The following is a 20,977-nucleotide window of genomic DNA, read 5'->3' on the forward strand; positions in this document are numbered from 1 at the left end:
TGCGCTCTAGTCTATGAGCGTGTACGCGATGACGCGTCACGCCATAGACTAGAGCAGTAGGCGCACGCATGCGCAGAGAGACGGAGGAGAAAGGCGCGAAGCGAGGAAAGCGGCAGTTGGCGACCGGAGCGGTAGATAGTTAGACGCTCGGCGCCCTAAGCTCTGTAGACTTGGTACAAATAAATAAACGTGAGTTACTCACCTCCCATTGGCTCAGCGTGTACCTGTGGGGGAAAGAAAGGAACTTTACAGTGGCGACGAGGCTGGCATCTGAACACCACCAGGCGCAGAGGACGACAGCAATCACCCCCTGCAACCCCCACGCACGAGCCAGCAAGGCAGGACACCTACAGGAAGAGCTAAGGGCGTGGCAGCAGCGCAGCAGCACGGAACACACCCTAACACCGACTTCATAGTCAGGTTAGTGCTGCCCAAGACACCAGGGGCCCTCAGCCAGCAACCTGGCAACCAAGGGAGACACCCCCAAGCTAGAGGACGGGGGGAAGACCGAGCAAACCGCGCAAAGTGCGAGGGACAATACCCCAGGTAGTCCAAGGGGCCAAGGCGACACGGCAGAGAGCGCAGGAGCATCCGGTGAGCCTACCCAACGAAGGGCCCAGGAGGGAGACCCTAGAGGCGACGTCAGAATGGCGAATCAAGCTTCAGCCCTGATGGCACCCGTCCCTTTCCTACCCAGGTCGGGAGAACCCCAATTAAAATGGGAGGACTGGAAAGAATACTTTCTCAATTACATTGAGGCCCTCGGAGATGAAAGTGAAGGGGAATACACGCCGGAAAGGAAAAAGAGACTGTTGCTCCACAACTTAGGCCCAGAAGGGGTAAGGGTGTTTAAGAATCTGGTACCCAAGGAGAGAGGTGTAGCGGAGACAGATGTCTTTATGAATGCACTGGACGACCTGGACAGCCACTACCGCCCGGCAGTTTGTGTCTCCATAGACCGCTATAATTTCCAACAGAGAAAACAAGAGGCGGGAGAATCCATTGATGACTATGTGGCGGCACTCCGACGCCTAGCTATCACGTGTCGGTATGGGGCCCTGCAGGATGAATACATTAAAGACCAAATCGTGATGCACACCACCAGCAGAGCGGTCCAGGACAAGTTATGGGCGATGAACGAGACGTCCCTTAAAGAAGTGGTGGCGATGGTCAAGAAGGCAGAAATGTCTAAGCGAGGTGCAGACGCGGCAAAAAGGGAAAGTGGGCCGAGGCAGATGATCAACAAGATTGATGAGGCACCACAGTCCAGCAAGTCCAAAAGCACCTATGGAGACCAGAGGAAGGACACAAGAGGAACTGGAAAACAGACGGTCCGCTCCAGCCCTGGTAACAAATTTGCGTGTTACAGATGCGGCAGTGCAGCGCACGCGGCTCAGGACAGACGTTGTCCCGCGTTCCGCGCCAGGTGCTCGTTCTGTGGTTTGACCGGCCATTTCGAAAAGGTGTGTCGGAAGAAAGGGTCGAAGTCCACCGTCAAGTGTATCGACTCTGCCACAGCGAACGTGAGTGAGGAAGAGGACCCGGAAGAAGATGATTTGGTTCTGTGCATAGAGGACCAGGTACTGGATGTAGCAGGGAAGCGAAGAGATAAGCCCCGCACGGACATGCTCATCGGGGGTGTGAAGGTACATGTGGAAGTCGATTCAGGGTCCCCCTGGACCATCGTGCAAAGATCGATATGGGAAGAGGACTTCGCACCGGTTGTGGGGCCCGATCTAATGCCACCGGACCTCAGACCCATCTCGTATACAGAGAATTCCATCCCCCTGGTGGGGTGCCGGGACTTCGTGTTCGAATTCAGAGGACGGTCGGCCACGTGCACCCTATACGTAGCGGAGAAGGGCCCATCGGTGTTGGGATGGAGAGATGCAGGAGATCTCGGCATCATACTCAATCCAGGAGGGAAAGAGCAGATACTGTTAACAGATGAATGGCCCCTCTCGAAAGATGAGGACTGGAAGGCGGCATACCCCAAGGTCTTTGAGGGCACGGTCGGCAAACTGGACAAATTCGTACATAAAATAGTCCTTAAGGAGGGGGCAGTACCAGTTGTTCATAAGGTCCGGAACATACCCATATCCACGAGTGAAGCGGTACAACAGGAACTGCTGAAGTTGGAAGAACAAGGCATCATCGAGCCAGTGGACAGTGCGGAATGGCTATCGCCCTTGGTGGTGGTCAAGAAACCGAATGGTAAGGTCCGGCTCTGTGTGGACCTCAGAGAGCTCAACAAAAACCTCATCGTGGAGAGATTCCCGCTCCCCAGGATTGAGGAGATGCTGGCGAGAATGAAAGGCATAACCCACTTTTCTACAATAGACCTCACGTCAGCATATTACCAAATAGAACTGCATCCGTCAAGCAGGAAGTACACATCCTTCATAACGCCCTTCGGATGCTACCAATTCCGGAGGATGCCCTTTGGCTTGGCATCCGCCGCGGCCGTTTTCCAGAAGCTAATGCACAGACTGTTTAAGTGCAGTATTTTCAAGATGACATTTTAGTGATGGGCTCCGACAAGGGAGAGCACGACAAGAAACTGCATCGAGTCCTAGGAGTGTTGCAAGGGAAGGGCTTAACGGCGGAATGGAGCAAATGTAGAATTGGGACTCACTCAGTGACCTACTTAGGACACGAAATAGGAACACACGGCATCTCGCCGAAAGAACAAAATGTGAAGGCGATAAGGGATGCTAAAGCCCCAGCAACCAAAGAGGAAGTGCGGTCATTCCTTGGAATGGCCGAGTATTACAGCAAGTTTGTCAGACATTTTGCCACTCGGACCTACAGGATGAGACAACTAATCAGAAACAATGCAAAATTCGAATGGGACGCAGAGGCTCAATCCGAATTTGAGACAGTAAAAGACTGCATCAGCCAAGCCATCCCACTGCAAGGGTACATCCCCACCGGCAAGACCATAGTGACGACAGATGCAAGCGACAAGGGCTTGGGGGCTGTGCTGGCGCAGGAAAGAGAAGATGGATCCAAGGAAACGATCAGTTTTGCGTCCCGTGCGCTGTCCCCGACGGAACAAAGGTACAGCGTAATCGAAAAGGAGATGCTGGCGGTCACGTGGGCCTTAAACAAGTTTCGGCAGTTCATATGGGGCACAAGATTCAAGCTTCAAACGGATCACAAGCCGCTTATCAAAGTGTTGACGTCCTCGGGCCATGACACAGCGACCCCAAGAATCGCCAAAATGACTTTGAAGTTGCTGGATTACACCTACGACGTAGAATATCTTCCAGGCACGCAAAACAAGGTGGCTGATTTTCTCAGCCGGGCTGCTGCGATGGAGGAAGCGCCGGAGGAGGCCCCGGACAAAGAGGAGATGGTGGCCAGCATGGAGGATCACGAGATGTCGATTAGTGCACAGGAATGGAAGGCGGCCTACGAGCTAGATGTGGAGAAGGTGGAAGTAAGGAGACACCTCACTTTGGGCTGGCCGGACAAAAAGAAGCTCACGGAGGGAGTGCGAAGATTCTATGAGATGAGAGAGGAATTGTCCCTGAGCGATTCGGGAATATTCTTGTACAGAGGAGAACGTGTGGTGCCCCCAGTGACACTGATACCCAGGCTGTTGAAGTTACTGCATGAGGGACATTTGGGCATAGTGAAAACCAAGGCGTTGGTCAAGCAGATGTACTGGTGGCCAGGAATGGATGCCCACATAGAGAGACAAGTGCGGGAGTGCGGGCAGTGCCAAGGAGCGGACAAGGTGCTCCGCCCACTCAGACCTGCATTGGGGAAGTTTGACACCCCGCAAGGCCCCTGGGAGGATGTGGCAATAGACATTCTGGGGCCCGTCCTAGACAGTAGAGGGGTGAATAAATACATATGTGTGATAATAGACAAGTATTCCAAATGGCCTGAAGTGGACATACAAAAGTCAATGGACACTGACACTATATTGAGATTCCTGACCTCGGTGTTCCTACGAGAGGGTATACCCAAATCCATTCTCAGTGACAATGGACCACAATTTGTATCGGACAAGTGGGGTCGATATATGAAAAGGAACGGGATCGAGGTGAAACACACGCCCGTTTATCATCCGGCATGCAACGGCCAGGTCGAAAGGTTCAATCGGGTGCTCATGGGCTCCATTCAGGCAGCCATATCACAAGGAAAGGACTGGGAAGTGGAAGTAATGAGCATGCTATGGGCTTACCGGATCACGCCCTCAGTAGTGGGGTACAGTCCGTTCCAAGTGCTAAGAGGACGGCATCCCTTCACCCGGGACAACGTAGCATGGAGGGAGAAGACCATCACCAGCAAGTGGTCCCCAGCGGTGGTGCAGCACAATCTGGAGAAGGCCCAGAAGATCTACGCAGCACACTATGACAAGCGACGCAACACAAAGGAAACCGTGCTGGAAGAAGGGGAATGGGTCAGGGTTAAACTCCCTACCCTACAAAAGAAAGGCGAAAGCAAGTTCAGCCGGCCCCTACAAGTTCAGGAGGTACGAGGCAGGGCGGCTCTTCTCAGTGACGGCAAGGTCTGGTCACAAGACCGCATGGCCAGAGTCAATAAAATAATAGTATGGCCCAAGTCTGAAGAGGATGAGAGACGGATGGGCTTCCAGGAAGCAAGACCCCAATCGGGGCACAGCACAGAAGACCGTGGGGAAAGTGTAGGTGAGGACACTGAAGTGGATGGCCCGGTAGCAGTGCCTACTGACGGAGATGGCGCACCGGTGAATGCAGAGCAGAGAGCAGATGTGAGAGAAGATGGGAGGTCCCAAGGAGAGACAGAAGGGAGAGAGAACATGCCGGTAAGACACACCCGCAGCGGAAGGGCAGTCACTGTGCCCTCTCGTTATAGAGACTTTGTGATGGATGGACACTAGCTCTTGGTGCCACCTCCCGAGGTGCCCCACATAGACTCATACTCCTGTGGGGGACTCTCAACCTGCTGGGGGGAATGTTATGTTGTTTATATTAAAGGGGGGAGATATGTGGTATGCGCTCTAGTCTATGAGCGTGTACGCGATGACGCGTCACGCCATAGACTAGAGCAGTAGGCGCACGCATGCGCAGAGAGACGGAGGAGAAAGGCGCGAAGCGAGGAAAGCGGCAGTTGGCGACCGGAGCGGTAGATAGTTAGACGCTCGGCGCCCTAAGCTCTGTAGACTTTGTACAAATAAATAAACGTGAGTTACTCACCTCCCATTGGCTCAGCGTGTACCTGTGGGGGAAAGAAAGGAACTTTACAGTTAGGTTTCTCCTCCAGCGCAGGGCAGATGCCGGTCTGCTTCTGAGGAGCTTGTTATGAACCGAGCCGTAATGCTGCCTTTTGCAGAGTTGCACCAATCAACAAAGAAATGCCAGTACTGCAATTGAATTAATGATTTGATGAATTGAGTGGCAATCCTCAATTCAATAAGACCAATAAATCCGTCTGTTAACTTCTAATTAATTCTTTTTATTTTTCAATTTCTTTTATGTGTTTTGTTTTCTTGGGTTTAAATAACGTGCTTTGAAACAAACAATGTGATAAACAAAAAAAGGACTCATAAGGTGCATACAAAACATTCAATTATGTACAATACCTACAAGAATCTAATCCTATAAAGATTATTTTGCAACACATTTAGAGGAGACATTAAACATTTCAAAAGACTACACTTAATACACTTGAAGACATAAACACACAAGACAAGACACTATTAACAATGGTATGACAAGGGTTCACCGTTCCTAAAGAAAAATGTAACCGCCCTGTTGTTAATAAAGTTTCCGTTGAGAGAGGTGCGGATACTGATGTTTAGTACAAAATACTTTTTAAACTTGTTTTTTACAGTAGACCATCCAATAAGTCAATTTTTATCATTTGTAGTCATGAAAAGATTGGTCTAATGGGAGGACGATGAATTTTCAAAAGGGCAGTGGTCGACGCGTTTCGAATCCCTTATGTGGCAGGGATTCTCATCAGGACCATGTGGACTCAATCTAAAAATAAATCAACAAACATTCAGTCAGTCTTACTGGGTGGCACTCAACTTCTGAACAGTCATGCATTCTCTCAGATCGTACCTTTAAATCAGATTACAGCGGTCAGTGTCCCAAGTTGTGGAGTGCTCATATAGCTGTAATGCAAATGAGCGTGATTAGAATAGTTATGCCAAAGAAGTCAACCGGAATTGGTGGGGGCCACCAATCTGTGTACTTACATAGATCGACTATTTTGCCACGTGATCAGCTTGTATTCACTTTCTTCTGGCGATTCTAAAAATAAAAGACATAGTCTCTTTGAGCTTGAGTACTCTGTATTCGTGTTGCGCATATGGACATGAAGTACTTATTAGTGAGCGTTTATTTGCAGCATGGAAGGATTGTGTCCCAGGAGAATCGAAAAAATATTAAGGTGCGCATGGAGATGAGACAAAACGAGCTTTATGTAAGCACTATGAGGGTATCTATAATCATCTTTAGCGTTTAAGCCTTTTTGCGGCGATCGGTGGTAAGCCTTCTCTAATTACGTGCCCAGATTCTGAAAATGAGTATTTTGGGCTGAATGGCTAGAAACTGTATGTATTTCCGAGGTCCGCATCAGTGGCGGAAATGCAAAGTGTGCACTTTTCAATTAGTCCGGTTTTCATAACAACCGAGTTCCATTTACCACAACGGATACGCATGTATGCGTGTTGAACATTCAAGAAGCTTAGTAATGAGCGTTGGAGAATTGCAACGGAGGGAGCGGGGATATAAAGCATGAAATCGGAGCATTTATAAAAACCGTGCACCGCAGCGGTCCGCTGACAGCGGCAGTGCGCACAGTTTAAGTTTTATCCTAAGTCCGGTTATCGTAACGCATGGGGGAATCTTACCGGTATTATTGATTCAGGTCTCCTCCAAACGCGTCCTTGCCAATGACTGAAGCGCGAGAGTCATGGTTCCGGTTGATCCGGATATTCAAATAGCTGCACCGCTAGGCTTGATGGGAATTGAAGTTTTTTGCGGAATTTTGTAGTTTATGGACTGGAGGGGCAGTGTTAGTTGTGGATTGTCCTTATTTGTAATATGTTGATCATGACTCAATTCAGGGGATTGGATTGCTCTGTATATTGAGGAGATAATTTGGTATTTTAGTGAGACTGTCTTGTTGGATTTTGCCAAGTGTGGAGGCATGTATAAGATTTTAAAGCGTTCCAGGAAGTGTGTGATTATACTAGCTACATGGGAGGACCGACCATACTGATTATAGGTTATAAAGTTCCGACATTTCATTTAAGCCACGAGTGGCTGAATTGAATTTCAGGATCAACATGGCTTCACGCTGTTTGAGTTTGGCCTCTAGGTCTCCGCCCCTCTGGTCATGCTCTAATTTTGAGATGACAGTCCATTTAAAATCGAGGTCGCCGTGCGACTCATCGATCCAATGTTGTACAAGGGGTGCCGTGATGATTTTTTTCTTTATTCTCGATTTGTGTTGAGAGATTCTCTGTCGGATCTCTTGATTGGTTTTTCCTATGTACAATTTTGCACATGGGCATAGAATGGCGTAGATCAAATTCTTAGATTTACAATTTGTGAAAGCGTTATGCTTCCATGAGATTCCTTCATGTTGAAAAACATTCCCTTCAATTGTCGAGTTACAGCACAGGCATGTGCCGCACTTTTTGTGTCCTGTAACTGGTGGTAAGTTAACAAACTCCCGTATTGTGGGTGCCTTCTTAATAGGGACGGCTGCTCTGATTATTTGGTTCGCAATGCTCTTGTCCTTTTTAAAGGCAAATAGTGGTTTGTCATTTAATTGTGTGTCAACATCTTTTATTAAATGACAAACCACTATTTGCCTTTAAAAAGGACAAGAGCATTGCGAACCAAATAATCAGAGCAGCCGTCCCTATTAAGAAGGCACCCACAATACGGGAGTTTGTTAACTTACCACCAGTTACAGGACACAAAAAGTGCGGCACATGCCTGTGCTGTAACTCGACAATTGAAGGGAATGTTTTTCAACATGAAGGAATCTCATGGAAGCATAACGCTTTCACAAATTGTAAATCTAAGAATTTGATCTACGCCATTCTATGCCCATGTGCAAAATTGTACATAGGAAAAACCAATCAAGAGATCCGACAGAGAATCTCTCAACACAAATCGAGAATAAAGAAAAAAATCATCACGGCACCCCTTGTACAACATTGGATCGATGAGTCGCACGGCGACCTCGATTTTAAATGGACTGTCATCTCAAAATTAGAGCATGACCAGAGGGGCGGAGACCTAGAGGCCAAACTCAAACAGCGTGAAGCCATGTTGATCCTGAAATTCAATTCAGCCACTCGTGGCTTAAATGAAATGTCGGAACTTTATAACCTATAATCAGTATGGTCGGTCCTCCCATGTAGCTAGTATAATCACACACTTCCTGGAACGCTTTAAAATCTTATACATGCCTCCACACTTGGCAAAATCCAACAAGACAGTCTCACTAAAATACCAAATTATCTCCTCAATATACAGAGCAATCCAATCCCCTGAATTGAGTCATGATCAACATATTACAAATAAGGACAATCCACAACTAACACTGCCCCTCCAGTCCATAAACTACAAAATTCCGCAAAAAACTTCAATTCCCATCAAGCCTAGCGGTGCAGCTATTTGAATATCCGGATCAACCGGAACCATGACTCTCGCGCTTCAGTCATTGGCAAGGACGCGTTTGGAGGAGACCTGAATCAATAATACCGGTAAGATTCCCCCATGCGTTACGATAACCGGACTTAGGATAAAACTTAAACTGTGCGCACTGCCGCTGTCAGCGGACCGCTGCGGTGCATGGTTTTTATAAATGCTCCGATTTCATGCTTTATATCCCCGCTCCCTCCGTTGCAATTCTCCAACGCTCATTACTAAGCTTCTTGAATGTTCAACACGCATACATGCGTATCCGTTGTGGTAAATGGAACTCGGTTGTTATGAAAACCGGACTAATTGAAAAGTGCACACTTTGCATTTCCGCCACTGATGCGGACCTCGGAAATACATACAGTTTCTAGCCATTCAGCCCAAAATACTCATTTTCAGAATCTGGGCACGTAATTAGAGAAGGCTTACCACCGATCGCCGCAAAAAGCCATAAACGCTAAAGATGATTATAGATACCCTCATAGTGCTTACATAAAGCTCGTTTTGTCTCATCTCCATGCGCACCTTAATATTTTTTCGATTCTCCTGGGACACAATCCTTCCATGCTGCAAATAAACGCTCACTAATAAGTACTTCATGTCCATATGCGCAACACGCATACAGAGTACTCAAGCTCAAAGAGACTATGTCTTTTATTTTTAGAATCGCCAGAAGAAAGTGAATACAAGCTGATCACGTGGCAAAATAGTCGATCTATGTAAGTACACAGATTGGTGGCCCCCACCAATTCCGGTTGACTTCTTTGGCATAACTATTCTAATCACGCTCATTTGCATTACAGCTAAATGAGCACTCCACAACTTGGGACACTGACCGCTGTAATCTGATTTAAAGGTACGATCTGAGAGAATGCATGACTGTTCAGAAGTTGAGTGCCACCCAGTAAGACTGACTGAATGTTTGTTGATTTATTTTTAGATTGAGTCCACATGGTCCTGATGAGAATCCCTGCCACATAAGGGATTCGAAACGCGTCGACCACTGCCCTTTTGAAAATTCATCGTCCTCCCATTAGACCAATCTTTTCATGACTACAAATGATAAAAATTGACTTATTGGATGGTCTACTGTAAAAAACAAGTTTAAAAAGTATTTTGTACTAAACATCAGTATCCGCACCTCTCTCAACGGAAACTTTATTAACAACAGGGCGGTTACATTTTTCTTTAGGAACGGTGAACCCTTGTCATACCATTGTTAATAGTGTCTTGTCTTGTGTGTTTATGTCTTCAAGTGTATTAAGTGTAGTCTTTTGAAATGTTTAATGTCTCCTCTAAATGTGTTGCAAAATAATCTTTATAGGATTAGATTCTTGTAGGTATTGTACATAATTGAATGTTTTGTATGCACCTTATGAGTCCTTTTTTTGTTTATCACATTGTTTGTTTCAAAGCACGTTATTTAAACCCAAGAAAACAAAACACATAAAAGAAATTGAAAAATAAAAAGAATTAATTAGAAGTTAACAGACGGATTTATTGGTCTTATTGAATTGAGGATTGCCACTCAATTCATCAAATCATTAATTCAATTGCAGTACTGGCATTTCTTTGTTGATTGTTGTATAGGCGCAGCCTTACTGCTTTGGCCAGAACCCTCATTGTTGCCACTTTTGCAGAGTTGCAGCACCCATTTGAATGTCCCCCAACTGCAGGGGTTTGAAAGGGCTTGTGTCACGCTGTGATTAACAGGACAAGATCTCTTGACAGACCCTGCACTCTCAATCAGGTGCGCAGCGACCATTCCAGTGAATGTGCCATCATGGCTTTCATTATGTGTAACGAGTTAATCTGTTTTAGTGACATAAACGCATTTCTCGTTTGCTTTATTATGTGCTGTAACTAGTACAAAAGTCATTATGTATGATCATATCTTGCCCTTAGACTCACCCCTAGCTCCGCCCACTTGCCACACCTCTATTTCATTGAATACCTGCTCTTATTTTTCCATTTAAACCATTGCGAGGTACCTGGCATGGCGTGTATAGTATACACAAGCCATGATGAGAGAGTGGTTCCTTAAAAAGGGACGCGAAGGCGTGACGTCAACTGTCTTGCCTTCCTGGAGGACATCTGCAGCGAGACAAGTGCTCTTTGAATGAGGGCACCCCTGTTCCCTTTTAAGCTAGGAAGTATTTGGCGCTCGTGACGTGAGGTGTACAGATCTCGCGAGAGCATCAAAATAGCCGGACCCCGGAAGTGTCCGCAGGCAGGGCTGGGAGTGTTGTCACATAGGTGTACAGGAGGAGAACCAGATACTCAGGGCATCATGGACGGTAAGAGGAAAGCAGTCCTTGAAGATGGGGTGCGCGTGAGGGCGGAAACGGGTGTCTTCTTGAGACGGTCGCAGTTTTTATAATGCCGTCACTGAATGGCTGTAAGCAGGTGCCTGCTTAGACGGGGCTCCTTTTGCCTTTCATTGATAACGAGGAATGATCTTGATTATATTTTGTAAAAGTTCCTCGGGTGCTTTTAGTGTCGATTCAAGAATGAAGGCGCTCAGGGCTCAGCCCTACGCAAACAAAGGTTTGGTTATATACTCATATGTTGATAAACATGAATACGTTTCCGCCACCTAATGTGGTGCTGTTGCAGGTTTGTTTTTGATAGGTTGAAGCCTCATAACCAATGTTTTGACATCGAATCCCTTCAACTTTAATTTATCTTTAAAGACGTCCCCGTTGCTTTTGACACATATTTGACTAGGTTACCTGACTGCGAGACAAGTGAAACCTCATAACTTAAGAGTGGGTCTACTGCATAGCTGCCAAGGTTTCAGATTGCTATGTGTGACATTTTCATAATTTCAGTGTTATTATGAGTGTCAATGACTATGAGTGACATTTTCTCGCGAACAAAATCAACCAATGAAGACGATTGAAACATAAATATTAGAAGGTAAACCCATGTGAGGAAGAAACTAAAAAAATCTTAAAACTGCTGCTATACACGTGAAATGGAAGGACACTAACTAATATGACACAGAGAGCCCTGTCCCCAAACAGGCCACTTGTTTCTGCTAGGAAGTTTCAGCTTCCATGCTTGCAACAATACCAGAGTGCACATTAGTGTTATTAAAAATGTTAACTGAAAGTACAGAGAAACGCCAATAAGAGCAGGGCACTCTGCAGCCAGCCAGCACATGTAACATTACACAACATTCGGAATGACATAATATTGCAGATGTGAAACAAAATAGATAACAAAAGATAATGCAAATTTTCTTTTAAACTCTTCTATGTAGTATGATAGATGTGATGAAAACATTTCGTAATGGAAAAGGTTAGAAGTTGGTAATGTAAAAAAAAGAATCCTACTGATTATTTAAGTTTGACTTGTCTTTCATTTTAAAGTGTATGAGCTAATATTTTATATGCATTTTAAAGTGAACTGTGCCTATACCTTACACTTGGGTACTGCGAACACCAATGCTGACAAAACATGACAGCCAGAATGAATTGACCCAGGCGATAGCTGAAATAATTTTTAAACTGGGGCCATACTGCGGGATCAGAGGGGTGCAGGCTGAGGAAGGTCTGCTCTTGGACGGACGGTGTTCAGACACATGGCTTTGCCCAGGAGCACGACCACTTGCAGGCCTCAAAGACCACAAAGCATAGGGTTGCTCTGTGTCACCTTCTCTGGGTGTGGAATTGACAGGCAAGTCAGCACACAGCAGAACATGTCCCAACGTTACCTAGGATCACAGTTCTGCCTGATGATGAGGACCCTCACGTAAGCAGGGATATTTGAGGGCATCAAATGCGTCTTACAAATGAGAAGTGGCTTGTCACTTACGCAAACAATTTTCGAGCAGGTGCAGTGTTGTGCTGCTGCCCCAGCCGACGAGGCACCAGCCACAGCTTGAGTGAGTATACTCAGCCCATTATGGCCACTGTTATAGTGGAGCTACAGCCTTTGAGGCCTCAGGTTCAGTTGCTTCGGCTTTAGTTTGTTCAGTGTCAGACGTGTTTAAAATAATTGGGCTTTGAATTGGAGATGAGCTTGTGACACAAATACTTACTTGTACTCTGTAGCAGGCAGCGCCATCGGCGGAAAGGGCCAGCCCGCTAAACGACTTTCTGTAGCCCCGCATAGGGGCTCCTGGCAGCGGCCGCGGTGGGTGCATGACTCGCTCCGGCCCGTAAATCTTATGGCTGCTAAACTGTAGTGCAGCACCCCTCCGGCTATGACAGTGTGTGTGCAGTAGGTTCTTGCAAAATTAGGCAGCGCTGCCGCCCTCAACGTGGATGTGAGGCTGCTAACATCACTGTCTGCTGTACACCCGCGCTACATGTGGCCATGCAGCTCGTCTATTAAACTTGTCCTGACTTCAGTGAATGCAGCGGCGGGCGAGCATATACCTTTGCGCTCCTGGTGAGTGCCTAGCTGTGTCAGCCAGCATCGTGCTGAGAGGGTGGCCCGCCCCGTCATTAATTGAACTGTGTGCTAATCTTAAGCCGTGGCGCAGCAGGAACTTACAGCTCCAGCCTGGAGCCAGCACCGAGGATTGTCACATTGTAGTCGCCTAGCGCTGCTGCGCTCTCACTCAGCCCACAAGCTGAGAGCTGCCATTACAACATACATAATTAACTATTTATGAAGAGCAGCTGCTGGCACCGGCTGCAGCATGTCTCTGACTCTGAGCTGCAGGAGCCGTGCACAGGCGCCGCCAGTGGCGCAAGCTGGCAAGTCGGCAAAATGCGTGACCATGCATTTCAGTGGAGTGATGCAGAACACCGCACTGAAATGCGTGAGTGTCACACCTGATGAGTGACACTTGGAAGGACTGCTACTGGTAGCCCGTAACCGCATAAACCCATTAACCATTTAAAGTATGATTTTATGTCTCTCCAGATGCAGAAACTATTTAACGTTCCAAAATGACGAGATTCATTCTAGTGACTATGTTCCATACGCGCTTGAGTCCTGGGCTTTTAGAGGGATGATATGAATGGGAGGTCTCTAGAAGTTGTGAGGCCTATGTTATTAAGAATGTGAGATTTAACACGTAAGCTCAATTTCTGTGATTCCCGTGGTGTGCCACTCAACTGGTATTTTGTAGCCCCTCTGAGCTTTCTGTTATTGTATTCTAATATATGTAACACAACAACTGACACACCAAAACCCGCCAGGACTATTTACTTTGTCAGTGATGGTTAGGGTTTTGAGATAAATGAGTAAACAGCAATGATTTTGCTATAAATAATATTGAAAATGTTTCAATTCTGAAATTGTTAGACTGTGCATTAAATATTAATGATTTTGTTATACAGCAAGGAGATTTTTACATTTACCAGGGAAATTGGGCGCACACCTGTATATCCGCAAAGTGGAGAGTACTGTGAAATGACTGGTACAGGCAAAAGGGCGAGCGGTAATCTCACACAACCGCTCAAAGTTGGACCAAGGAGGTCCACACAATTAACAATAGAACAACAATGCCCTTGCACTATACAAATTAGAACATTTTAGTAATGATAGTGTTGAAAAGAGATGATCAGTTTGTATACATCCACACTTTCGGAGTGACTTTAAGAGAATCAATCATCCAAGTTGAGGTATAAGAGTTCAAGAAAGATGTTCTGTTCTTGGTGTTAAGTAATTGTTTATTGTTCCTTTAGTTATGCCAACACGTGTTTCATCGCAGGGAACACACTGCGAATCTTCAGGGCCTCATGAAGAAAGTATGACACTAGTGCTGGAAATGTCCCTATCCGGGCACTGCTTTGGTTAAGTTTCTCGGTGGTTCGAAAACAGTGAACACGCTGACTGCGTGGTTGAGGGATCTTGATCAGTAGTGGTGTGTGTAGTTACCGGGAGGAGTCGACAAGTAATTTGAAGAGAGAAAATTATGGCGTTCTATTTTCTCGAAGGCGGGTACACCTTATTCGCGCTAAACTCTCTCTTGAGGTTCCCGGTGCCGTTTTCCTCCCGGTAACTACACACACCACTACTGATCAAGATCCCTTAACCAAAGAAGTGCCCGGATACGGACATTTCCAGCACTAGTGTCATACTTTCTTCATGAGGCCCTGAAGATTCGCAGTGTGTTCCCTGCGATGAAACACGTGTTGGCATAACTAAAGGAACAATAAACAATTACTTAACACCAAGAACAGAACATCTTTCTTGAACTCTTATACCTCAACTTGGATGATTGATTCTCTTAAAGTCACTCCGAAAGTGTGGATGTATACAAACTGATCATCTCTTTTCAACACTATCATTACTAAAATGTTCTAATTTGTATAGTGCAAGGGCATTGTTGTTCTATTATTAAATATTAATGAGTCCTGGGGAAGAGGTAGTGGCCTTCAGAGTGTCCCCATCACTCCCTTTATGGTTACTCTTAGATCTGTACATCATTTTCCCTCCACATCTCCATATCTTATACATCACTGCATTCCTTACCACTCAATCCTGAACGCACCCCCCCTCCCCAAATCTCTTTCACTTCACCACCCCTAAACACGCAACACATCCACACACATGTATGCACTGCATTCTCTTTCGGCCTTTTAAAATATTTTAACAACTGTGTACCTCCTTCACACACATTTACACAGAATCACTATCATAACTGTAATACATGACCATTGCTATGTAGGAAGGCCAAAGCTTGGAAGACAAGGTATTCTGAACACCTTTTTGACCCACGGACAGGCACTGTGCAAAACTGTCACTGCTTTCAGCCTCGAACCTAGAGTGCTCAATTTTGGCCGATAACAAACACATGGAGGCGACTCAGTTCAATGCATGCACTACACAAGAGTAATGAACTACTAAACAAAATACTGTAACATAACATCCTTGAAATAGCTAACAGTCTTGGGGAATGCAAGATTAAATTAAACGTGCAATATAAACTGGAAATAAAATGCTGACATGGATTATCTTAACCTTCTTTATATTTATTGTTCAGAAATCAATCAGTGTTTTTGTCAGTAAACTTTAGGACTATGATATAGCCTGTTTCAAAGTAAATTTTTTATTATTCCCGGGTCTAGCATTCGGAGGGACCCAGGCCACCTAAAGCCCTGCTGGGTCTTTGGTTCAATAAAAAAAGTCTCAGTGATACATGCACGGCTGGCCTTTGAACAGATAGTACTGCGGGTAAACCAAATTTAGCGCCCTCTCAATTTGGAAGTAGAAGGGGAAAGGTGAGGGGGACAAGAATCATGAGCTCCATGAACAACAACAAAAAAAGTCAAAATGTGCAGATGTATGCCAGCAACCTTCAGACACTGTGTTTAAACACTGCTGCCGGCAGCTCCTGTGCCCCTCTTGAGGTCGGCATCTTGGGCGTAGGTCAAGCTCACACAGGCTAAAGGCCACCCCTGGATACAGGGATTACTCACTAGAGCAGTCTCTTTGGCTGCACAGTAAGAAATAGAGCGACAGATTGACAAAGTATCTCTAGGTAGCCAAATTATAACATTTTACTGCACAGATTGCTAACTTTGTTAGCTTTTAGTCAACCTCTAAAAGAGGTGACACATCACTCTGGTCTCCTATAGTTCTGTCTTCCCAATAGGGTGCATCTTCCCTCTCAAGTGCAGCTTGGAGGGTTGTCACCTCTCATTAGGGGGATGTACAGGAAACACTGAAGCAGCTAACAGGAACATGTGAGGGGTGGGAACCCTCTTACATTTCACGAGGAACTACCCAAAAGTCTAAACTCTGACCAAAATGTAATGGTATGACACTTCCTCATGAGCATGATATTCGACATAGCCTTACCTTGGACAATGGCATGACAACCCACCTCTTGCAGTGTTTGTGCGATTTCATATAACACAAACAAAATACAATAGGGTCTCTGAGTGCTATACATATAACACTACTGCCTTTTCATACTCGGAGTTGGATGCAGGTTGTTCCCGATAGAGTCCTCTTTCCCCCCTGCACTGTCGTGCGCAGCAGAGATGGCCCAGTATTGGTGTAGCTCTAGGAAATATGCCTGAAGGTGACTCAAGCCTAGCTATTTCAAATGTGTAGTTCGCGAGCTACTAGTAGCTCTCCAGCTTCTTTCAAGTATCTCTCTAGTGTGCAGCCCAGTCTACTAAATTGGAAGCTATTGCTTGGTTGAATTAATGTATGTATCCCAACATTGAAAAGCATGATTTTGGGACAAAAATGTGTCTATTTTCAGAACTTACAACTTGATATTTTGGAGAATAGTGATTGGATTTTAATATATTTAAAGCGGATTATTGAGTGATAAATCAGAAGGCCTGGGGTATTATTATTGTTAATATTATTACCTTGGTGGCAGGGTCATTGCATCTGTGGCTTTCATGTATTACCCATGCAGAGGCATTCCAAATTGATAACGTCTTTTTTCCCCATTACTGCTGATGTGATCACTACAGATAATCTCTCATCGGATGGCTACTAATTAGTTGGAACTCGATCTGCTCTACTTTATGAAGGAACATATGCCAAGACTTTCACTTCATCCGCATGCAGTCCACCTTAGCAAATGCTTCCCCGGATACCGATACACACTTTCTCTTCTGGCAGATTCACAGGATGGGTAGAAGTAAATATCCCTTGGTGGAAAGTTATACTGAGTCTCAAAGTTCCCAGCAAGAGAAAATATAGCCCATATGTTAGATCATACAGAATTCTAAATACAACTATACAAAATATGAAATGTGTATTAAAAAATATTTTTTAATTAAAAATCGACAATTGTTGCAATTAAAAAACACTATAAAACTGAGTACAATACAATGAAGTCAAATTCATATACCAATAGAATCATATATTACATACATAAGAAAAACCCATGATTCACTAAAGGGGTGATTGCAAGAACATTGATACCTAATTCATGTACAATTGGAATTAAAAACATATACCTCAATTGTATTTACCAACAAACATTTAACAGAGAGACAAATACAGACAGCACAATTTGTCATTTAATAACACATCCTGTCTATACAATTTAAGTACTGATCCTAGATACAATCTATTTTTCTTAACTGCAGGATAAGCTATTTCCATGGATTGTATTGGGTGAAGCGTCAACGCGTTTCGATGGTTATAATAATATCCCATCTTTATCAAGACAGTTATAAGTCTCTCTTTATTGAAACTGTTTGGTTGCCTTTTGCTTTATTTCATTTTACTGACACCTCAGTTCACCTGATCTTCTGGGCATATTTGTTGGCCCTTGATCCAGGGAATCTGATGAGAACTATCCTTATGTTTAATTTCTGTACAAATCGTTTTTCCCAGTGGCGCTTCACATTAAAATTCTTCGTTTTTAAATCTGTAAAAAGCTTTGCTTCTCATCTCCCACTCACTTTGAACCTTATTGATAAAATCTTCCAAGAAGCTGCTGTCAGGTGCTGTCGGCTCACCTACAGCGTAACGAAGAGTTGCAGCCACGCTAGCAGAATTTCATGTTAATTCTATTGAGATACTGCACAAGACAGCAGCGCTACGTCCATCATCTACTTGTGTTTGCTTTGTTCGCCCTAAGTTGGCAGGATATGCCCAGATGTGGGTCCCTTGCTCACTTTGCCTCTGGATTCAAGCTAGCCTGGCTGATGAGGGCTGTTAGCCCGGAAAGGGTCCAAGGATGCTTGTTTTCGGTCCAGGGAAGACATGGCTTGGCAGTTCGGGCTGGACTGTTCCCATGAGGCACAGGGTCAAGACTGATTTGCATATAGCTGTGTCTGAACTGGGGTGGCAAAGTGATCTAAAGAACGATGATGGATTCAACCAAGATCTGTGACTGGGTGGGAGTGTCTGAAAAGTTTCAGCGCTCCGTCCATCATCTCCTTGTGTTTACCCTACCACACAACAAACTTCGATCCTCTCAACAATGAGGGAGCAAACAGCCAGTCTTAGCTGGCTACACTCTGCATCCTAATGTTAATAACTTACGAGTAGCAGAGGTGCGAACACTGTACAAAGATCCAGTAATAATATACAAATGCTTGACACAGTTCGTTATGCGAACATTAACACGGAACCCTGCGCGGGCCACTCAGGCTACACAACCACAACTGGCTATGCCGGGCATCATCCTACAAATGCTAATTACAGTCATGGAAAAAGTTCCCATCATACGGGAGGAGATTCTGTTCTGGATTGCACAAAAAAACAAGTCTGCATGAGGCAGTGTTTCCCTATACTGGCTAATTGGAAAAGCACAGAATACTAACCATATGCTTGTCAATGGGATGGCTCCCTTAATAGAAGACTGTACAGCTTTTGGTACAGTCTTTGCTGCAGTATATACCAGACCACACGGTACCCTGTCATTGGCGGTTTTGCTTAAAGTTCCTAAACCGATCCAGAACGAGTAGGGGGGCAGCACCTCCCCTGGACTTGGGGATGAAACTGATAGGCAATTTTGCTACAGTATCCATCATTATGTTAAGTAACATAAAGGGGGAAGCAGCAGCATTGGCTATATGCCAGCACATCTGGGATTTGGCTCCTGCACAGCTGGAGCACAAATTACATAAACGTATCGAAGAAACCTATGCTACGCTGGGTAGGGGTAATTTAGGAGCGACCTGCAAAACTACAATTAAAGAGTCATTCAGAAAATGATAATTCTAAGCAAGCACCCGACTCTTCTACAAAGAAGAAGGGAATGAATAAGAAAAACAAAGACCAGACTGTCACAGAAAATGATGTAACCTGTGAAACCATAATAATAATAGACAACCTGACTGGTATCCGGATACTGATACACGTTTGACTCGTTCCTTTCAGAATTCATTCGATAAACATTTGGAGAGAGGTGGATGGGCAGAGCACACATTGGAAGAGCATGTGAAACTGAAGTAGGATTCGCAACGCTCATCTGAATACATAACTAAACAGGAGCCTTCCAAACCTCAATTAAAAAAGAAGGTAGCTAGATTTAATGTCAGGAATGCCCTGGATATAGAGGACTTTGCTTCTGAGAGGTAATGTGCGGTGACAATGCTAGATATCGCAGCAGAAGTTAGTTTGCCAGAACCTGATAGATTGTCTGGTGGGAGTAGGGCTGAGTGAGTATATCACAGTGGAAACACCTGATACCAGGGTAAGTGTCCCACATCGTCTATACGAAATACAACTCCAGTTGGACGGTAATGTACCCAAAAAACATCAATGTTGTTTTTTGGGAGGACTTAACCCAAGGATAATATATTCTTTTGGCTGAAAATGTTTGGCCATCTGATTTCATAATGGAGTGCCCAAACGGGGAAACAGTATTTTTTTTGTTGAAAACAACATTTTTATTGTCATAGTTGCAGATGCAGCACAGGGCCCTGACTCCCAGGGGAGCCTGTCGCAATAAACATCACAATATCATTAGCATTTGACTTTTCCACCGTATAGACAAACACTACAAAGAAAACATGAATCACCCCCAACCCACCCAACTTTACCCCCACCCACTCCCACCTCCCAAACCCCCCACTCCCCAACTCCCCGCTCCCTCCCCCGCAGTCGCACAGCTTTCAATAGGACCGGGGAAAAATAGCTAGGAAAAGAAAACCACACTGAACATGTATTACACGATGCATATAATCGTACACATGTAGTCCATGCGTCCCGTCCCCACCATACTCCAGACTCTCTTACACAGCCCCCCTCATCCATCCTGAGGGAGATCATCCTGCTCCGCTGGAGGCTCCAACAACACCCCCCTGTAATCTGCCCAGCATTTCCAAATTTTAAAATGCTTCCGAGGGCAACCCCTAGCTACAACGATCGGGCGCTCCAGGCCCATATAAAAATCTAGGCCCCTCTTCCAGACCGTCATCTTAGGGGCACGGGGATCTTTCCACCCTTTGGCTATGTCTCTCTTAGCAGTGGTAAGGCCTAGTAACATCAAGTGTCTCTTGTATATGTTACCCCCACCCCATCCATGACATGCAATAAGGCAAACTGTGGAGTGTTCGGGAGCTCTCACCCCAACACCTCCGCTAAACAGGCCAAAACCCCTCTCCAGAAACGTGCTACGATCCCGCAACTCCATACAGTATGAAGGAATGTCCCCTCCTCACTCTGGCAGCGAAAACAAACCGGCGAGGCAATCTGTCCCGCCCAAAACAGACGAACTCTTGTATAATAGACCCTATGCAGGTATTTGAACTGGACCAAGCGGAGGCACATCGCAATAGCAGCGCCTCTAGGTGAAGCCAGTGCCTCCCTCCAGTTCTCCTCCTCCAACTCCCCAATATCTCCCTCCCAGTGTTCCCTGAGTTTCTGAAGTGTAGGAGAACTATGAATGACCAGTGTTTGGTATATGCGCAAATTTTATTTATCAG

General features: G+C 45.3%; 1 protein-coding gene across 1 annotated transcript in view; it reads left to right on the forward strand.

Annotated features, from left to right (window-relative positions):
* The first annotated feature begins 10,642 nt into the window (after positions 1-10,642).
* Positions 10,643-20,977, forward strand: part of CHMP1A (charged multivesicular body protein 1A) — a 101,895-nt gene continuing 91,560 nt past the window's right edge. Inside the window, exon 1 of the mRNA XM_086945794.1 lies at positions 10,643-10,960. Coding sequence (XP_086801920.1) covers positions 10,954-10,960 — 7 coding nt within the window. The 5' untranslated portion in view covers positions 10,643-10,953. The remainder of the gene's footprint in view (positions 10,961-20,977) is intronic.

Source organism: Lissotriton vulgaris, chromosome 12 (genome assembly GCF_964263255.1).
Source record: "Lissotriton vulgaris chromosome 12, aLisVul1.2, whole genome shotgun sequence".
Classification (NCBI taxonomy): Eukaryota; Metazoa; Chordata; class Amphibia; order Caudata; family Salamandridae; genus Lissotriton; species Lissotriton vulgaris.